Source organism: Bison bison, unplaced genomic scaffold (genome assembly GCF_000754665.1).
Source record: "Bison bison bison isolate TAMUID 2011002044 unplaced genomic scaffold, Bison_UMD1.0 scf7180017864453, whole genome shotgun sequence".
Classification (NCBI taxonomy): Eukaryota; Metazoa; Chordata; class Mammalia; order Artiodactyla; family Bovidae; genus Bison; species Bison bison.
The window spans coordinates 2,620,409-2,638,489 of NW_011495015.1; the positions used below are offsets into that span (position 1 = coordinate 2,620,409).

Below are 18,081 nucleotides of genomic sequence, written 5' to 3' on the forward strand. Positions count from 1 at the left end.
GAGACCGCAGCTCCCGCACGCAGTTGTAGATGTCCACCACCCCTTCCCGCTCGGCCATGTCCAGCATGATGTCAATGACGATGAAACAGCCGGTCCTGCCTGCACCAGCACTGCACGGACAGGGGGGCTCAGTAAGGGGGGACAGAAGGGACCCCCGCTGCTGCTTCCTCTTAGATCCTTGCTGGGGTGAAATTCACAGAACGTGGAATGACCACCAGAAGGTATACAACTCAGTGGCGCCTGGCACCCTTGCAATGCTGTGCGACCATTGCCTCTGTCTAGTTCCCAAACATTTCAATCACCCCAAGGGGGCTCGAACCCACTGCCCTCACTCGGCCCCCACTCACCTGCAGTGCACCACCAAAGGGCCTGCGTTGGGTGGGCTCTTGGACTTCACCTGCCGGACAAAGCCCAGCAGCCCGGTGGCGTGGTAGGGGACCCCATGGTCCGGCCAGCCCGTGAAGTGGAACTGTCTGATCTCTCGGATTTCATGGACGCCTCGCTGCCAGGGGCCGGTCAGCACGGGAGAGAACACAGGGAAATAGACAATGAGGGGCCAGGAGAGCGCCAAGGACCCTCAGCGTCAGGGAGCCTGGGGCTGGGTAACTGACTGCTGGGAAGAAAGTCATTCTCCAAGGTAACACAGACTCCGAGAGCTCATCACAGGGAGGAAGATGTTTGTAGGGGTGGAAGGGGAGATGATGCTTGGGGAACACGCGAGTTTACAGGTGCAACGGCAGTGAATGGATAGTGGTGGGCGCTGAGACTCCTCGAGCCTCCTTTCTAAGCCATAGGCTCTGTTAACAGTTTGTGTGTCACTCACACCCTATGGTGTGAGGAGCAAGCCCCGAGACACAGATTGGGGGCGGGAGGGGTCTAAGGCGTTTTTATGTCTCAAGACAAGCAGCTGAGATGCAGACTCCTGCTCAGTTCTTCCGTGTCCTGGTGCCATCTGTGCCGGGCACTTGGGCTGTGCACACGCCTATGTGTACAGGAAGGCTCCTAGGACAGCTTCCATCCAGACAGGCCAGAGGACCACTTTTCACTGGAACTCAAGTTTGTTAGACTTCTGTTTCTAATTGGGGTAAACACTGAATCCATGCATCTGGTCACCAACAATCAGATGCAAACGCAGCTCTTCAGGTCTGACTCCAGGGTCTAGAGTGACAGAGGTGTCTTCAGTGGTTGGCTTTTAGGAAGTAGGCATGTCAGCATATACGGACCATGGAAACCAATAGATATTTTTGCTGGAATTCTATGTTAGATCAGTAAACTGAAGAGGGAGGGTGGTCTGCCATACAACTGAAGGGGAGGCAGAAGGAAACAGACTTCAAGCATTTTTTTTAAATTTACTTTTGTTTTGAGAATAACTAAGTTGATTTATGGGCTTCCCTGATGGCTCAGGGAATCTGAGCTGCAAATGAAGGAGACATGGGTTCCATCTCTGGGTTCAGGAAGATCTCCTGGAGAAGGAAATGGTAACCCACTCCAGTATTCTTGCCTGGAGACTCCCATGGACAGGAAGCCTGGTGGGCTATAGTCCATGGGGTTGCAAAGAATTGGATGTGATTGAGCAACTAAGTACTTTAAATTGATTTTTATCCATTTTTTTCTTCCTAACTATGAATCTATGTAGGAAGACTGTGTTTTAAAACAAGAGTCTGTTTTGAAAACAATTACTTCCAGAATCAAGGCTGCAGGTAACCTGAGATAAAACTTGACTTTCCCCCTTCTCTCTTTCTAGCACTGTTTCCTGGACACCATCTCTGTGTTAGGCTCTGGGGGTGGTCTTACTATCTCAACACAAACCGTCCAGGAACCCTTTGTTCACCATCAGTCACAGTTTGTGGAAACTTAGCCAGGAAGAAATTTATGTGCTTTGAAAGATCAGAAGAGGCCAACAACTATATGTTCTAAAGATAAGAGTTGTCTGCTATCAGGGCGTTCATTTGTCTTGGTTTAATAACACAGAAGTGTGGAAGCTTCATTTCTCTTAGAAAATCATGCTGTTCTTTAGTTGGTTTAAGCATTAAGGAATTAAGCCGTCAGGGATTCACAAAGGAAAATCAACACTGTCATCTGCTAAATACGCTCTGTGACCTCAGAGCAAGATTCCTAGGTGGTTAGGAGCCCACATTTCCTCTTGCTGAAACCATGATGACAGTTGGCCAAAGCCTCCATCAGAAGACAAATGGTGAGGTTGTGCCACCCCTGAGTGCTCGCCTGGCTTTACGTAGGACGACGGGGCAGGGGTGGTCCCAGGAAAGGGGAGAGCCTATAATAAATATTTCTTCATTCCAAAGAGGACAAGAGAGCACTTATGTCCCAGATACACTGTTAATTTTAATTTTTTTGAGCACTTCTTTTTCTAGGTTTCAGATCTAGCATCCCCAGATTCTGAACTCCATCCATCATGGGGTGGGAAAGGGGCGGCCAACTGATGCAAGGCTTATTCTCTTAGCAGGGTAAATGTCAGTGTCTGGGATGCAGCAAACCTCTTTCCAAAATAAACCTTGATCTCTAATGTGCTCACTACTGATGAGACGAGCAATGGAGTGGCTTCTGAGTCACTTCTCACTCTTGTTCACGGATGTGGCAGTTCCCTCTTATGCTGTTTTGTAATATATTTGGGGGGATAGATCATAGATGTGATTGGTGATCACAGCCCCAACATGTTGCAAGTTGATATCAAGTATATTTTTGTTTTTCATTAACAAGATTTTGTTGTTGTTCAGTTACTAAGTTGTGTCTGACTCTTTGTGACCCCATGGACAGTAGCATGCCAGACTCCTCTGTCCTCCACTGTCTCCCAGAGTTTGCTCAACAAGACTTAATGTGGTATAAATCAGTATCATCATTATATATATAAATTGTAATAAATATTAATGCTATGTAAAGGTGTCTGTATAGCCAAAGCTATGGTCTTTCCAGTAGTCATGTATGGATGTGAGAGTTGGACCACAAAGAAGGCTGAGCGCCAAAGAGTTGATGCTTTCGAACTGTGGTACTGGAGAAGACCCTTGAAAGTCCCTTGGGAAGGAGATCAAACCAGTCAATCCTAAAGGAAATCAATTGAATCTTCATTGGAAGGACTGATACTGAAGCTGAAGCTCCGATACTTTGGCCACCTTAGGTGAAGAGCCAACTCATTGGAAAAGACCCTGATGCTGGGAAAGATTGAGGGCAAGAGGAGAAGGGGGCGACAAAGGATGAGATGGTGGGATGGCATCACTGACTCAATGGACGTGAGTTTGAGCAAGCTCCGGAAAATAGTGAGGGATAGGAAAGTCTGGATAGGAAAGTCTGCTGCAGTCCATGGGGTCACAGAGTTGGACACAACTTAGTGACTGAACAACAACAACAGAAGGTGTGATATTTACTTCATTCTCCTTGTACTTTAATGGGAAGGAAGACGCCTAGTAGAGCCTAATCCAGAGAGTGTGCTTGATAAATAAGTGTGGGATAATGAATCCCTAGGTGCATGTTCTTTCTGACAGGTTTCAGGCCATATTCCTGCTTTTCTGAGCCCCAGGCACCTCCTTGCAGAGGGAATTTGGTGTCCGTAGCCAACTTCCTTGCTGCCAGCATCAGTGAGGATAGATTCCCCTGACAGCTTAGATCCACAGAAGCTTTTCAGCTGTCTTCCTCTAGCCAGGATGGGCACTTTGTCATTTAACATCTGTTCAGCTCCGGGTCATCAGCCTCATGGGAAAGGAGAGAGGACCACCCCATGCAAAACAGGCATTGATCAGTTTCAAATTGCAAACCTTCCTGCTTGTTTGCAGAATGAAGCCCAAACCTATTTTTCACCTTTAGGTCCCTTGATGTAAATCCTCTCAAAATAGAATCAGACCTGCAGGACTCTCAAAGCACACACTTCACTTGGCTGTTTCTCTCTCTGTTTTTTTTTTTTTTAAAGTTTCCTTTCTAATGAGGAAGTTTAAAACCTACAAGAAGTGCTCCGAAGAAGTACTAACGATTTGTTTTCCTTAAAGATTCCAATTGCCTGGTTAGAAAATCACTAACATGTCATTCTGATTTCCCCAAATGCTTTAACAAGCTCCTCATCCTTCCTTTCCTTCCACCAGCTCTTTGCTGGCTGTCTTAGGACTAAAATACCTGGTGTTTCAGAAACATTTCTGTGCAGCTGGGATAGAGAACACTAAGAGGTTAAAAAAAGAGCAAAGAAACAAACAAATCCTTCCTTTAGCCACTGAGATGCATTTTCAGCTTATTAGAGAGCTGACTATTGTTCAAAGAACTCCATGTTTAAGTGATGGCTTTCGGATGATTTTTTTTTTAAAGAAAAAAAATATTCGGGGTCTTTTATCACTATCTGTTTTAATGCAGTTATTCATGAGTGCTCTTGCCAAGAGCCATACAAAAATCCTCCATATGCTTTTCTTTTTTTCCCTCCTGATTCTGCCTAAAAAGGAAAAAAAAAAACCAAAAACTGACATCAAAGTGTGAGGTTCAGAACTTAAAGAATTGAGTCAACCAGAACTCCACATTCTTTGAAGTCTTCAAGCCTCCTGTCTGCTTATTAAAAAAGACAGGCTAAGGGAAAAAAAAATGCTAAATAGTATGAGAAACAGATTAAAATAAATGAAAGTCTCTTCAGCCTTGTGATTCTATGACAAATAGGGTTTTGAAAGTCAGGAGAGGTGTTAAAAACATTAGGGTAAATGAGCCAGGAAGCAAACGCTGCCATTTCTTCATTCCCCACAACTGGTCTCGTTAGTCTGGAGACTGCGTTGATATCCAGGGGGAATAAGGGCTGGAACCAACTGCCCAAAGGTTCACTTACAACGCTGGGGTCTCTAAGGGAACCCACCACTGGGCAACTCGTGCCAGCATCGCTAGGTGCAGCGTAGGGCTTGGCTGCAGAGAACCAGCTCTGGACAGAAGCCTGGGGACTCCACAGACAACTGCAGGGGTCCCCTTCTTGGAGGACAGCAAGGCAGAGAACTCGCCGGACACATCATCTCCACTCCCCGCCCCCCGCAGCCTACCTGTGACACTTCTCGGGATGGACTGCAGTGTGCTTCTCCTCCGGGCCCTCCCTATGTCGGCAGAAAGAGGGGGGTAAGGAGATTCCCTGTTATGCTCAGAGCAGCAGCCCCATCCATGCGCATGGGATGAGCATTTGGGATGCCGCACCCGCAGGGACCAAGGGCTGAAACCAGCATGGGAGTGAGTGAATGGAGAAGCTGGTTCATGCAGAAGCATCCCACGTCTACAGAAAAAGTGTCTGTTTCCAGGCAGACACTTCCACCTGGAAAGTCCATCATCTGCATGAAACCACAGGCTGAGAAAGGCTTGAGGACATGAAGGGTATCCAGGAGGAGTTAGAACCCGTGTCTCCACACTGATGCTAACTCAGTACTGGGGAACCCACATGGACATACAGCATGAAGGATATTTATCAACTGCCTCTGAACAAGGAGAGAGAGACGGGCTGAACAATACCAACCAGGTTGAAAAGAAAAAGGAAGTGGACACCTAGGTGTATCTTTTGGATTAGCGGCAAAATACATATTCCTATGAAATGGGAATGATTTGCTTCAAAGATGGAAGTGAGGTGCTGCAGGACCAGAAGGTAGGATGCAGTCCTGAGTCATCACTGGCTACAGCCTACCTGCGTTCAGGTGAGACCACAGATGAATTATCCCGGATAAGTTAATGAGGCTGGTATCACTAATGTCTGACTGTAGCTTTTCAAAAATAGTGTGAAAACTTACCTTTTCAACAGCAAATGTTCTTATCACATATTCTGCCAGTAGCTCTGTTTCTATTAGGGTAACTTTAATGTCTTTATAGATCTCCGTGTCATCTGGCCAGTATTTGCAGCATTTGACCTTTAGAAAACACAAAGGAAATGAGGCTAAAGTGGGTTTTTTTTTTTTTTTTTTTGAGTTCTCTAAATGATGGGTCACAGTATAATTTATAGGATACAATTTGTGCACAAAATCAGAAATGTAGCTTAACTTTGTTCTTTTTAGATCACCTGTATATTTTTTTCTCTCCCCAGAATAAAACACAATTTGAGTCATGGGAGGAATAAAACCTAGGAAAATGGTCTAAAGTTAACAGATTGTATTTATACTGCAAATATCCCAGTTACAGTAACCATTCATTTCCTGTCTATTTATTTCTACTCAGGAGTGGCCTGGAAAAACAAACTACAAAAGGTGGCTTGCAATATTTTAGCTCCTCTGAACTTTAAATTTCTTCTACTTTTAGAAATTGATGGAACATTTTGGAGGAGACCGAGCAGGAAATTGGAGCCAAAAGTCAAGATTAGAGATTTTTTTTTTTTCTGAAGAAGGCAATAGCTATGTGTTTTTCTCAAGTTACAATTGCAGATTCATTTTTTGTCTAAGTAAATTCAGTGTACAAAACCTGGTGAACTCCCCATGTTAATGATTTCTTCAGTCACCCAAGCATAAAACCTGGAGATCCTTCTCCAAAACCCAACCAAGTGACAAGTTGAGCAAGCGGTTGAAACAGCTTTCAAATACATTTTCCAGCTTTTTATTCCCTCCGCCACCATCTTCGTTAAGGCTCTGCTAACTTCCTGTGTGGACATCCCCTCCTCAAGAAGCTGCAAAAACCCTTCCAAGTGTGGTCCCTCTGGCACTGACTTGCTCTGCTCAATAAACTTCTATTTCCAATGACTGCCCATGAAATTAAAGAGAAATTAACTTTGGCCTGGCATGTACAGGTCTTTTTTGTACTTGGCTACAACTAGACTAGCATCTTCATTCTTGTATTTTTATTACCCTTCTTTCGAGCCACATGTATTTTATGTTCAGAGACAAGTGGTCTGCCTGATCCCCCAGCAGACCTCACGGTCCAGACTCCTACTCAGGCCCCTCCCAGTCACACAATTTGTCCAGCTGAACATTTCATTTGTTCTTTGAAGAGTATCTCAAATGCCACACCCCTTCAAAGTCTTTCCTCCATGGGTGTGAGCTCTCTGTTGATGGTCCGATAGGACGTGCCAGTTCTGTTGCTATGACACTGGGTGAGGGCCTGCTTATTACCTGCAGGCAAGCAGAGGGCTTTCTATTGCTTATTTCTGCCCCTGGGGTCCAGAGGAGCGGTCATTAGGAGAAAGGAAGCCTCCTTCCAAAGAGATGCTTGTGGGCAGCCTTCTTCGAGCAGAGGCACCTGGCTGGGCGGGTCCAGAGCAGCAGCGAAGCCATTCTGCATCCCGCCCTCCCATCTCATCTCCCAAAATATCCTGAAATGGCTTGCCACATCTGTTTTCAGCCTACTCTAAAGCTTTCTAAATTGGGTTCACTTTAGTATCTTTTTAACTGCTTGGACTTGTGTCAAGAGGAAAGTATGTTTCCTTCTGGATGCAGGCTCTCCAGTCGGAGGAGTCGGGGCTTGAGTCGCGTCCTGGCCTTTATGTTCTGCGGACATGGATGTTTAGACCAGTGGTTACCGGGTGTCTGTTGGAGCCCAGGCGTGGAAGAACCAGATGCTCCTCTTCTCTGACCATGCTGCCCCGCTGCAGCCCAATGCTCCCCGCACGGTCTCACCACCTAAGGCACCGGACAGTCTTCGGCCCAGAATGCCAGTTACCCGGCGTCTCAGCGCCGCTTCCATCCGGCCATCACTCAGGCACCCTGTGGCTGAGGCTGCTGCCTGCCCGTCATCGTGGAGGATGGCGGGGGGGCATGATGGGCTCCTGCCTCCAACGGGGCATGGTTGCTGGCTTTAAAATTCACAAACGTGAAACAGTACAGGAAGCAGAATAACTCCTGGATTTCTAACTGCCTTCACAAAGGGTCATTTTTAGCCAGTAGCCCAAATGATCCCATGTACAATAAAATCAGAGACCCCCGGACACTCAGGCTGTAGCTCCCAGGCTGGCCACACATTACTGTGACCTTCAGGGTGTCTTTGGAAGAGGGCATGGCAACCCAGTCCAGTATTCTTGCCTGGGGAATCCCACGGACAGAGGAGCCTGGCGGGGTTGTAAAGAGTTGGGCATGACTGAGCATGCTTGCATGCACGCAGGAATTAGGAAAGCGTCCTGTGACTTGGGGGTGGGGAGAGCTTCCCACCCAGTAGAGCTGAGAGGAGCCACAGAGACAGTTTCCAAACACTCCTCTTCCAGAGTATCACAACTGTCAGACCCAGCTCTTCCTGCCTGGACTTTGCTTTGAGACCCCGGGTTCTCATCACCGTGACCTCATCAGTGGCCAGCTCGAGGGGTTAGCCAGCAGGGGCCAGAGCCGGCCTACCCACTCCCTGCTTCCTTATCACCCTGGCTCGAGTCCTGAAAGGAGGGAACAAGAGGCCGGCCCAGGGACTGAGAGGGACTCACTCCAGAGACGAATGGATGGTGGCTGGGAGAGGCTGCGGACAGGTCCCAAGAGCAGAGCTCTTTGGAGGAGGAGCTCACGGTCAGTTATGCTGTCTTCAGTCTCTCCAGGCCCGGCTTCAGGGACAGATACCGAACAGACAGCCCTGAAATACTTTAGCTGTCTTGCCTCTTGGGGTGGGAGGGAGTAGGAGGGCAAGGGGCAGGAAGAAAAGACACATCCGATGGCAGCATCCTCCATTCGTATCCCTGATCACAAGTGGCTCTGTTTTGTGGATACTCCTGTATCACTAGCTCTTCGGGCGGCAGGACGGAGGCTGGGGCAGACTGTAAAGGTCTGTTTCTGTGCTCTGTGCTGGGCCAAGGACTCATTTTGATAAAGAGTCTGTGATCATGGAGGATGAAGTCAGCCCGTCATTTTGGCCACCACTGCCCCACTGAACAGATAAAACCATCGAGGAGGCGGCAGGCAGGAAAAAAGACAAAGGCACTGGTACAAGTTTTGATCCACTAAGGGATTTTCGGGCAGACTTTTTCTAAAAAGACATCCAGAGAGAGTGACCACAGTTCTATTAACAGCTGTGTCAGGGGCTGGCTGAGCGTGGCTTTGCTGGGCACGCTGTTGACAAGAGTGGGGACGTTGAAGGGAAGCACAGTGACTGAAGAGCCCTGGTTAAGAGCCGCCTGCCAGCGAAGCTTCCAAGAGAACAGGTCTATAGTGTGCAGGACTTTTTGTCTTCAACAGAGATCTCACAGCAATGAGAACGTTCACTCGGTTAAATGTCCAGATTTCTCTGGCCCCTGTGTGATGAAGTCAGATGGAGGTGCACTTGCGTTTTTCTTGCTGACTTGTGTTGCAGCTGATGATGGGTACCGCTGAGCCTCAGGTTTCTCGTGCACAAAATGGGACTGTAGCATTGTTTTTAGGGAGACTGGAGAGTAAGTGAGACGGTCTGCCTAAAACAGTACCTGGCCTGCCCTAGGTTCCCAGCTCCTCCCTCCGACACCTGCCACATTCGGCCCTGCCCTCTCCTCTGGGAAGCACATCTGAAGCCTGCTTTAACCGCTAGAGGTCTGGATGGTGTGAATCTGGGAGAATCACTTCACGGCACCAGCAAGTCCCTCTTCAGGCTCCTGCCTCAACCTCCTCCTGCAGGGCTTCTGGTTTTCTATCTGGTCTTCCATTAGCATCTCTTAATGAAGAGATTATTCAATACTTAGAATACACACAACATCACATCCTTATCCGTAACATTTCTTTTCATCTGCTGTAAAGAAACAAGTGGCCTGATGCCTCCTGTGGAATTCCAAGTGTCATCTTGCAGACCTCCCTGGTAAATGTCCTGTTCCTTTTCTCTCCTACCTAACTAGATGACAAATCATCAGCACTTTGAAGAAACACATATACCCAGGCTGCTTGTTCCTCACCTTGTTCAGCAGATTGGCCTTGACTTTTAGCCATTCCTGAAATTTAAATCATCCTGCGGAAGGATGGAGACTTGCTACCACCGAGGACAATGATTGGCGTGTGTCCCTCTCTTGGTGCCTCCATTCTTCAGTTGTAAAATGGGATAGTGCAGACTTTTCCTGTTTTCCTAGTTTTATCTTAAAGTTACAGAGGAAGGCAAGGCTTGAATCAGCTACATTAATATGATGGTTGATGGTGTATCAAAATGCAGAGGAATACTTACTGAATGAGTATAAATTCATCAAAGGTTAAGGCTATCTTTACTCAGGTCACAAAATGTCAATCTTAAATACCCAATTCGTTAAAAAAAAAGATCGATGAAAGTTCGATCTTTTTGAATCATGAGAGTTCAAGACAGAAAAATTTCAGTAATGCCTACAAAAATAATCTCTCTTCCCTTTCACATACGAACTGGATGTCTTGGAACAACTTAAGAGATTCTGTAAAAAAATTATTATTTTGTACTGCTACATATTACCTACGTTATTATTATTATTATTTTACTATTAAACTATTTCCACATGTTATTAAGGGGAAAATCTTTCCTCTCTCTTACTTCTTCCATTGATCTTGGATCTGGTGGGTTTTTGTAGAAAAGCAAGTGTTCTTTGTATTAAGGCTCCAGGTGCACTTGGAACCTTAATACATCTTCCTTGTAGGTGAAGAAGTGAAAGTGTTAGTCGCTCAGTCATGTCCGACACTTTGTGACTCCATGGACTATAGCCCAGCAGGGTCCTCTGTCTATGGGATTCTCCAGGCAAGAATACTGGAATGGGTAGCCATTCCCTTCTCCAGGGGATCTTCCCAACCCAGGAATCAAACCTGGGTCTCCTGCATTGGCAGGCAGATTCTTTACCATCTGAGCCACCAGGGAAGCCCATCTTGTATGTGCATTAGAGCTTATTCTGACATCCAGTGTTCATCTTAACTTTTTTCTTTTGTTACTCTTTTAGTGACACACGTGAAAGGAATTTCAAGACAATCTCTTTGGGAAGATGATAATCTTTAAAGCATCCATCAGTTCCCTTGCATCCATTATATATTGATGGGGGTGAGCATCTCTGGTTTCTTGGCTCCAAGACCCTTTACCACCTGTTATCAGAACTATTCAGGGCAGCTCAACAATCATCTTCCTACGTTACTCCGAGACCTCATTTGGATTTTTAATAAACAGTTACATCCTAATGAAGTCTTCATCAAACTGACTAAAATATGTTTAGAAATCATTAGCTTAAATTACCAGTGCAAAAAAGAACCTCCTTTGGGAGAGCCCCAGACTGGGTTCCCAGACTTTTGGCAGATGAATTAGTACAACAACACAGCGGAGTCGGTGGGAGTTCCTGGGAACCAGGCGTTGGATAAAGAGCTTGGGGTCCCTCCGGTGGGTTCATTAAAGAGGGAAAACAACCACAACACATCCGACGCAATTTACATGCCAGGTGTGCGGCTGTCGGCAGGTGCCAAGGAAACTGACAAGCGTCTCTTCCCACAACACACAGGCTGCGGGGGATGCGCAGGGGCGACCAGGAAGCCTTAGATAATGACGGGTCCTGGCAGGTGTATGGGGGGAGCCCTGCAGGAGGGAAGTGTGGTTTCTGAGTCCTCTGCACAGGTGCTGGGACCGGAGGCCTCCCAGAGGCTCCAACAGGGGCAATTACAGTGGCCTAATGCAGGGCGCTCCAGGGCAGAGATCCGGGGAAAGCTGCTGGGCTCTGACTTAATGAATCAAGTCTGTGTAAACAAACAGCGTCGGCCTGGCTCATGCCTGATTCATGAAGCACCCGCTGCTTGCAGTCAACATGGTAAGCAGCTAGTTGCTGCCCTTAAAAACCATGTCATTTTCATTTCTTCAGTGGTTTGTCGTCGCTGTTTCCAAGCGTGGAACGTGGGCATGTCGTCTCTGGACAAATGTGCAGGATGAACAATGGGAAATGGCCTGGAATGAGGTATGACCTTTTCCCAGAGGGCATGTGACCTCTTGTCAACACCCCCAGATCGCACCAGACGTTTCAAGGACAGACGCCATGAAGCACATCACTAATTGAATTCAGGCCAGTCCACGGGGCTGATGGTGGCAGGGCAGGACTCTTAGAGCTTACCACGTCCCTGCAAACTGGGTGAGGATCTGGAAGGATTTTTTTTTTTTTTAAATAAGCTTACCAGACCTAAAATTCCTGAGTTCTGTGAGGCTGTGGGCTTCCATTTAAGGCTGAACTTGAACCGTGGCCCCTGCTCTCCCCTTCAGCTGCACACTATTAGCTGAAGTGTCTATGGCTATTTGTCAGAAAGAATTGTTTCCATCAAAAATGTCAATAGGGGCCACCTTGCATGGGACGGGTCCTGATGGAAGGAACAGAGGCCACCTATTTATTCCAAGGCAGGCAACTCAGAGTGAAGCCTGCATCCCACTAAAAGGTGCCACGTCCAACAGACAGTGGGCTCTAGTGTCTGTGGCTTTTCACTGGAATAATTTCATAGCATGGTCTTCCTTTGATCTGTTAGCCAAACACCATGCTGTCCCAATTTTTCCTTAAAGAAAGAGGGTTTATTATATGAGAACAGCTCATGTCTAGTCACTGGGTCCTGAGACAGCACATTTTGAAATTTCAATTAAGCAAAAAATACGCACATGCCTTTATTTAAAGAAAAATCCAGTAGTGGTTGTTATTTTTAATAATTACTTACTTTTCAAAATAATTTATCTTGGGATTATTTTAACTGAAGTGAAGTGAAGTTGCTCAGTCGTGTTCAACTCTTTGCGACCCCATGGACTGTAGCCTACCATGCTCCTCCGTCCATGAGATTTTCCAGGCAAGAATACTGGAGTGGGTTGCCATTTCCTTCTCCAGAGGATTTTAAGTGAGCTCTGATGCAAATATGTTGTTGTTCAGTCGCTAAGTTGTGTCTGACTCTTTGTGACCCCAGGGACTGCAGCACACCAGGCTTCCCTGCCCTTCACTAGCTCCTAGAGTTTGCTCAAACTCATGTCCATTGAGTCAATGATGCCATCCTACCATCTCATCCTCTGTCGCCCCCTTCTCCTCCTGCCTTCAGTCTTTCCCAGCATCAGGGACTTTGCCAATGAGTTCGCTCTTCACATCAGGTGGCAAAAGTATTGGAGCTTCAGTTTCACTATCAGTCCTTCCAGGGATATTGAATATTCAGGGTTGATTTCCTTTAGGATTGATTGGTTTGATCTCCTTGCTGTCCAAAGGACTCTCAAGAGTCTTCTTCAATACCACAGTACAAAAGCATCAATTCTTCAGCACTCAGCCTTCTTTATGGTCCAACTCTCACATCTACACATGACTACTGGAAAGACCATAGCTTTGAGTATACATAAAATCTGGTAAATAACTCAATGAATATTGTTATTGGGAAAGCAAAGCAGTGTGAAGCAGTCTCCATATCTCTTCCTCCTCAGCACACAAGGCAGTCAACACATGTGTGTGAGATGAGTGAGGACTCAGAATCAATCATACATTTCAGGGAAAGAAACAGGTAAAACACTGAGCTGAGCTGTTTCGCAGTGAACCTGGTGGATACCAACTGCTGTAGGTGGGGTAAATTCTCCTTCGTTAGCTTTGCTGGGCATTTCCTGAGCTCTAGGAGGGAGAGACCACAAATTTATAATGCTGTCTCCTCCCTGAAAGGAGTTTGTTGCTTTTATGGCAGAGTTGAAAATTTGTTTTTTTCAGTAGTCATTACTGCTTTTATAGGAAACTACTGATTTGGGGGTGAAAAGGTAATTTATTTATTTTTAAGTATTTATTTATTTGTTTGCTTATTTGGTTGTGCCCAGTCTTAGTTTCAGCATGTAGGATCTTTAGTTGTGGCACATGGGATCTAGTTTCCTGGCCAGGGATGGAACTTGGGGCCCTACATTGGGAGTACGGTCTTAGCCACTGGACCACCTGGGAAGTCCCAAGGAAGATAATTCATAAATGCCACTAGAGGTCTCAGTTGTGCTGGAGAAAAGGTAAGGGTTACCTTAATACTTACGTTTAGGAAGTCCTCAGAATGGGGCGGGAACTTCTCTAACCACCTGCCATCTAGAGACTCATTTAATCTTTACAAGATCCCTATAAAACAGTGGCATGATATCTACACTGCCCAGGTGGGGGCCGGTGGTGGGGAGCTCAGCGACCCCTTCTAGGCTGGTCATACAAGGAGCTCCCCGCATCCCCCCAGGCCAGCTTCCCTGCTCTCAGCATCTCCCAAGAGACAGGGAATCCAAAGGCGTAAATGGCTTTTACATGGTTGGCAGTAAACCTGTGCTTTTTCAGTTTTTATACTTTATCTAATAGTCCCGTAGCTTCTCCCCTCTTGTCTCATCACTTTACTAATATCCTTTACAGAAACTTTTACATTTTAATGGTCAATTTTACCTGTCCTTTTCTTATGGTCTCTTTGAAACACTTCTAAAACAAAGGACATAAATGTGCCCTCCATATTTTCTTCTAAAAGTTTTAAAACATTTAAAACTTTTGGTTTTATTTGGTATTCAATTTGGGGCTTTTCTTTTAGTTTGGGGCTTTTCTTTTAGTCCACATGAATAACCAAAAGTGCCAGTTCAACTGATGGAAAAGCTCATGTTTTTCCCACTAATTACACATTTTCCTACAAATGCCTACATCAACATCTGGGCTCTCATTTTTTGATCTATTGATATATTTATTTCTTCCTGATTCACGGTGTCTATCATTTCCCCTTTTGCTATGTTCTTATCTGGTTTTGATATCAAGGTTATACTAGCCTCTTAAAATGGGAAAATAATCTCTCTTTTTCTCTTCTCAGAATAATTTTTATAAGATTTGAGTTACCCATTCCTTGAGTATTTAGCAGAATATATCTATAATACAATTGGGAGTAATGCTTTCCATGGGTCACTTTTTAACTATAATTCACTTTTTAAATAATTTTTGTCTCTTCAGAATTCCTGTTTCTTTTTGAGTCAGTTTTGGAAAATCAAATTTGTTAAGATAATTGTTGATTTTATCTAAATTTTCAAATTTATTGTGATTCATATTATCTGTTATGTTAAAAATGTATCATATTCCCACTATTTGTTATTTCTGATTTCTTTTCTTCTGATTGCCAGATGGTTGTCAATTTCATCAGTCCTTCCACAAAACCTTTTTGATCACGGTGATCTTTATTATTGTTTCTTTGATTTTTATTTAATAACGTTCTGCTCTGCTGTTACTGTTTTCTTTTTTTAGTTTACCCTGTTCCTCATTTATCTTCTTGAATTAGATGCTTAATTAGTCTTCTAATAACAACCCTGAAGAACATAGATATACTTTGGGTACCATTTGCTTGGCATCCTACACGTTTACTACATGATGTTCATGATTCACAGTTCTAAGTATTTTCTGAGTGATATGAGGGTGTTGTGCTTTGACCCGTGAATTAGTGGAAGCGTTTTCTCACCAGAGCCTAAGTGAGGACCCATCTGCCTCTGTCAGTTCCCTGTTCTGGTGCCCGGCTGGCTTCCCTCTCCTTTGCCCCTCCCCTATTTCCCCCTTGGCCCTTTATCTGAGCATCTACCCTTTGTGAGTTTAGGTTTCATGTGGCCGTCTCAGTTCAAATTCTTAGCACTGTACATGTCCAAGGTGTTACCTTCTGTTCTTGGTGGGCTTTAGAACTCAAGATCCAAGCTCATGAGACTAAAGCCCTACCCCACTTGTCAGGACCCATGGGCACCATTACGTCAGCCTCTAGTGGGAGCCTGTTGCCCCCTCCCCCCTTTCTCTGGTCTCTAGTCCTTGCTTCTTCTCTGTTCTCTAGTAGTTTACTTTCTTAAGAGCTAAGTGAAACATTTTTAACATTTATGTTTACATATACATTTATATTTTATATTAAATACATTAAAACTCATTTACATTTTATCTACAATTTCAGGATGTTTGTAAGAGGAGGATTTTCAGGTTCTTTGGCTTGTCATCTTTGCTAGAATTTTAACTATCCCACTTTTTAAGTCTCTCTTCTTCCTGGTTTGTGCTTCCTGAGACCTTCTGAAAATCCATTTGTAAGAACAGCTTTATTGAAGTGTAACTGATGTACTGAGTTGGCCCAAAAGTTCGTTCGGGTTTCCGTAGGATATTAAGGAAAAGCTCGAATGAACTTTTGGGCCAACCCAATACAGACACCTTCAGGCGCACAACTGGATGGCTTCTGACATAGTGAATGCCCTTGGTACGATCACTACAACCCAGGTCAGGGGCAATATCCACCACCTTCTGCGGTTTCTTATATGCCTTTGGGCTTTGTGCATGTGTGTGTGTGTGTGTGTGTGTGTGTGTGTACTGAGAGCACTTGACGTGAGGTCTACCCTCTTAACAAATTAAGTGGGTGACGCTGTATTGCTGACTACAAGCAAGCTTTGTACAGCAGATCTCTAGAACTTGTGCCTCTGGTGTAACTGAGACCTTATACCCACTGAACATCAACCCCAGCTTCACCTCCCCCAATCCTTGGCACCCACTCCTGCACTTTCTGCTTCTGTGACTTGACTCTTCTCTATCACTCACGCCTATGGGTGGAATAGTCCAGTGCCTGCCCTGTTTAAGTGGCTTACTTCACCTGACCTGACATCCTGCAGATGCAACCGAGTTGTCAGTGGCAGGATTTCTTTTTTAAGGCTGACAGAGAATCTTACGAAACAACCCCTCTATCACTTCTGCCCCTAATATTTCAATTGGAGGCTAATCTCTAGGCGCAGAGTAAATCTCACAATGTCAGTGTCTCTAAGAAGTGACAGTCCTTCAGCAGAACCATGGAAATGGCCTCACTGTTCAGCAGAGCAGCTGCATCCTGTGTGTCTTCTCTTTTTCAAATTCCCCTTTGGGAATAATCCTGTTGAATCCTATGACCGAGATCTTAACTACTGAAGAATTTCCTGGTTAAATAAAAATAGCTCATCCGCAGTTAATACAGATGAAGCAACCCAAGGCCCCGGGGGCGGCGTGTGGTCCCCACTTCACAGGTCAGGAGAGGGAGGAAAGGGACGATCTAAGTGAGAGGAGATGCTGGAATTCTAAGCCTGGGATTGACTCTGGGCTTCCGGCTGTTCTCAGGGAGGACTCTCCCCCAGGTGGGGAGTGCAGGCCTGCCTCCTGGGGCTCCCCTTGTGCTCTGACACCCAACCACCAGCCCGCGTGCGTCACTACGTTTTTGTGTTGTTGTGTGCTCAATATATCCGGGTAACAACTGCTTTTAAATCCTGAGTGCCTTTCCTGTCTGTTGCTATCGCAACACATGAAAGCAATTCAGGCTATGTTTACTGATAATGTATAAGCAAGGACAGCAAGCCAGAGGAGGAGCCTAGTGGTTAGCATTTTCAGAAGGACACAACACTGCATCCAGGGCTGGCTCCTATCCTCCTTCACACAGGTGTCTAAGGAAGGAACAGATGACTGGGAGGCGGAGAGGCCACTTACCCGCCCCACTTCCACCAGGTTGGTCACCATGACGATGCTCGCTGTGTTCTCGTGCCACACCATCCTCCAGAAGTCAGATATCGTCTCCTGCATCGGCCCTGCAGCAAAACACAGCAGAGACGTGTGCTGTCTTTGGGAGCTTGCACCTGCGGCACTTCTGCAGCTCACAAAGAAATCTCCGGACAGCCGCAGGCAGTCCCCTCATCCCTCTCGGTGGACAGAGCTCTCCCTTCTAGTGCTGATGTGGCGGTGGGGGGCACTCTTCCTATAATAGCACCCTTAGAAACACAGGATTTTTCACTCATGGCTTGATTTTCTCACGTCATCCAACGCATCTGTATTTGAGCCCTTTTTGCCCTTCTTAAATGACTGCTGTGAAAGAAAGTTGTTTCTTCATCATTTAGCTATTTATCTCTATAATACTCGAGAGTGTGATTAAAAAAAAAAAAGGGGTACCATCCCTCTTTCTGCTAACAACTGGCGATATCCAGGGAAGCAGTCTATAGAATGAAATGAGCCTCTATAGGAAAGATGGCCTTTTCTGGTTTCTAGTATTTTTCTTAATCTGTGCTATCTGTCAAATTAATCTTTTCTAGAATTTTCACCTAACACCTTCCAGCGAGTTCAGAGTTTCGAGCACTTGTACTTCCTGTCACTGACCATGACCTGCTTTCCCAGCTCCTGGGATCTGAGCATTAAGGAGCTCTTTTTATGGACTGGAAAAAAAGAGGGAAAATCTGCCAGTGCTATATACACTGTAAAGGCACAGAAAGCTGGAATTTAAACTTTCTTTAAATGCAGATTTTTAAAAAAAGACCCAAACTCTATGTTCA

The 18,081-nt window shown here is 45.6% G+C and overlaps 1 protein-coding gene across 1 annotated transcript in view; it reads right to left on the bottom strand.

Annotated features, from left to right (window-relative positions):
• The window catches only part of PTPRM (protein tyrosine phosphatase, receptor type, M), a gene marked incomplete at its 5' end in the record, with an annotated part of 499,416 nt that overhangs the window by 26,860 nt on the left and 454,475 nt on the right, over window positions 1-18,081 (bottom strand). Inside the window, 4 exons of the mRNA XM_010859089.1 lie at window positions 3-110; window positions 348-502; window positions 5,742-5,858; window positions 17,249-17,346. Of these exons, the coding sequence (XP_010857391.1) occupies window positions 3-110; window positions 348-502; window positions 5,742-5,858; window positions 17,249-17,346 (478 nt within the window). The remainder of the gene's footprint in view (window positions 1-2; window positions 111-347; window positions 503-5,741; window positions 5,859-17,248; window positions 17,347-18,081) is intronic.